Genomic DNA, 3,051 nt, shown 5'->3' with positions numbered 1-3,051 from the left:
TGTGAGTGCTTTGGGGCGAGAGAGGAGCCCACGGCAGCATCCGCTGCTCGTTGAGAAGAATAAGAATGATACGTGCTCTCACAACAGAGTCTCCAGAAGTCTTCAATAACATCAGAAAAAGTCACTAGATTTGTCGCTAGTCGCTTTTTAAAAAAAGAGTCGCTAGAGGTGTCTGAAAAGTCGCTAAATATAGCGACAAAGTCGCTAAGTTGGCAACACTGCTCTTCTCCGTGAGACCGTCCTGGCTCAGTTGGAGTTGGAGCGTTAGCGTGGCAGCCGAGTAGTGCTAACGCTAACAGGAAAGCAGGGACATAGCTAAACATGACACACATTGTTTTGGTCTACAGGCAGTGCACAACAGCAAACCTAGCAGTGAAAGGATTTCGCCTCATCAGAAACTGGGGAGGGATTAAGAGGAATATTGGATTTCTCTGGAACGCTAACTTTTTAGCACATTAGCTAACGTTAGCTTCCATAACAAACAAGTGTGGTCCTCCTTTGTAAGATTGGCTTCCTGTGACATCATCCATCCACTGAGTGAGAGCATACGGGTCGGCCAGTCTGGTCCCGTTGGTCAGTGTTTACTTATTCAAGTAACACTGGCGGTTTCGTCTCATCACTGATCTCCCGTCTGAACTGGACTTTAGTCCAACTTCAAGAAATTTGATTTAGTACAATCAGTCAGTCAGTCGGACTAACATGACATAACGTGTCATTTAAAAGTCCAGTTTTAATCGGACGAACACAATAAATCGGTTTCCTCTGATGTCATGGAAACGTGTTCATCACGTGTCGCCTGATTGGAAAGAGGGCGGAGTCTTGTGGAGCCTCTGTAGGCCCTACAAAGGAAGCATCCTTGATTTTGAGAAGCACCCAACTGTGGTCTGTCCCTACACCTGTCTGTCCCTCCACCTGTCTGTCCCTCTGTGACAGCAGCAGTTACAGTTTGTGGGGAGTTGTTGGGCGAGTGGGTTGTTATTGCAAAATGAACCCAGAGGGATAGTGGGGGACAGACGGGGACGGGCGGGGGACTTGTGGGCACTCATGGGACAGACGAGGAGGAGCCAAAGACGTCTCATCTGCACACACTGCGATGACAGAGCCGGTTAAAAATTGTCAAAGTTTCCCTTTAAATAGAGACAACTGCAGGAAGTGAGACGTTCACTGTCCCAGGTCACACCCAGGGGTCAGAGGTCACATTCAGTCAGTGTCTCTTGTCTCCTGTCTGTCTCTCTACCTGTCCTCGTGTCTCCCTGTGTCCTGACATCCGTCCCCACCCCACCGTCCAAGTGTCATGTCAGTTTCTCCACCTTGTTGTCTCCTCCCTATCTGTCTCCTGACAGTCTCACCGTCTCGCTCCTTCCTGTCTGCCTGCAACATCCTGTCTGTCTTCAGTCCGTCTCACCACCTGTGTCTCTCTGAGCTCACGTCCGTCTCTCAGATCTTTGACCACTTGTCAACTTTCCTGTCCCCCGCCTCCACCCTCATATCCGTCCGTCCCCACCTCGTCTCTCGTCGGTCTCAGCGCCTCGATGTGTCTGCAGCGTCCTGTCTCTCTGTGTGTCCGTCTCACCACCTGTCTCTCCCTCAGCTCACCTGTCTGTCTGTCTGTCTGTCTGTCTGTCTCTCTGTGTTTTGCTGCATCAGGCATCTCAGCCGATTGCTTGACAACACACACACACACACACACACACACACACACACACACACACACTGCACCCCATCCCATAATAACCACACCTCAAAGCTCCAGTGCAGCTGCATTCAGGATGTGAGCAGCAGGCAGGATACCGCAGTACACTTGTACCCAACATGCATCACTCCCTCCACCCATCCATCTCCACCCTCCACCCTCTCCGTCCTACCTGCCGGTGCCTTCTCTTTGCTCTCCATCTCCCGGTGCTGCTCGGTGCTGCTCGGTGAGGTGAGCTGCTCCTCTTCCTCGTCACAAATCCACTTCCCTTCCTTCCTTCCTTCCTTCCTTCAATCAGTCAACAAGCGTCGAGCCACACCGAGAAAATCTGATCGGTAATCAGCCGCTGGTGGATCGATACCGGCGGGAGAGGAGGAAGAGGAGGAGGAGGAGGAGAAGGAGGAAGGAGGGACACAGACCGCGGTGTGGTTCTCCTCTCAGCGGGGGCTCCTTCTTCTTCTTCTTCTTCTTCTTCTTCGCTGTTTTTCTTCCTCCTGCGGACGATGAGGCTCGTGCGTTCACCTGTGCCGTGTCCGCGCGCTGCTGCTCCCTCTCTAGCTCTCTCTCTCTCTCTCTGCTCGCGCCGTGTTGCTGCAGCTCACGTGACGTCACCGCCGGAGGAGTTTTTAAGGTGACATGATGATGATGATGAAGATGATGATGATGGTGTGAGGAAAGTAAAACACAGTAAAAACACTCTGTGACATTAAGATATGTTCACTCAGTAAAATCTATTAAAATATTAAATACAAACTGAATTAAAGCTTTTAAAACTGTGTCGCATTTAAATTTAATGTAATTTAATTTAATATAATTTATCATAATATAATATAATATACCTAATTTAAAAAATCTAATTAATTTTAATAAGTATTTATATATTTATATATATTATATTATTTATATTTATTTGCATAATATGATATAACATAAAGTAATATAACATTCTATAATATAATTTAATTTAATACAATCTAATTTAATACAATATAATATAACATACTATAATATAATTTAATTAAATCAATATAATCTAATTTAATTTAATACAATCTATAAAATAAAACAATATAACATACTATAATATAATTTAATTAAATCTAATATAATCTAATTTAATGTAATTTAATACAACATAATATAAAATAGTATAATATAACATACTATAGTATAATTTAATTAAATCTAATCTAATTTAATTTAATACAACATAATATAAAATAAAATAATATAACATACTATAATTTAATTAAATCTAATATAATCTAATTTAATTTAATACAATCTAATATAAAATAAAATAATATAATATAACATACTATAATATAATTTAATTAAATCTAATATAATTTAATTTA

General features: G+C 42.8%; 1 protein-coding gene across 1 annotated transcript in view; it reads right to left on the bottom strand.

The window, feature by feature from the left end:
- LOC126403377 (fibroblast growth factor 12-like) overlaps positions 1–2,259 on the bottom strand; it is a 75,302-nt gene extending 73,043 nt beyond the window's left edge. Inside the window, exon 1 of the mRNA XM_050066026.1 lies at positions 1,866–2,259. Within this exon, the coding sequence (XP_049921983.1) occupies positions 1,866–1,893 (28 nt within the window). The 5' untranslated portion in view covers positions 1,894–2,259. The remainder of the gene's footprint in view (positions 1–1,865) is intronic.
- Positions 2,260–3,051: the final 792 nt, after the last annotated feature.

The sequence above is a fragment of the Epinephelus moara genome, chromosome 2 (assembly GCF_006386435.1).
Source record: "Epinephelus moara isolate mb chromosome 2, YSFRI_EMoa_1.0, whole genome shotgun sequence".
Taxonomy (NCBI): Eukaryota; Metazoa; Chordata; class Actinopteri; order Perciformes; family Serranidae; genus Epinephelus; species Epinephelus moara.
The sequence above is the reverse complement of the archived record's forward strand: the minus strand, read 5'-3'. Positions and strand labels throughout refer to the sequence as shown.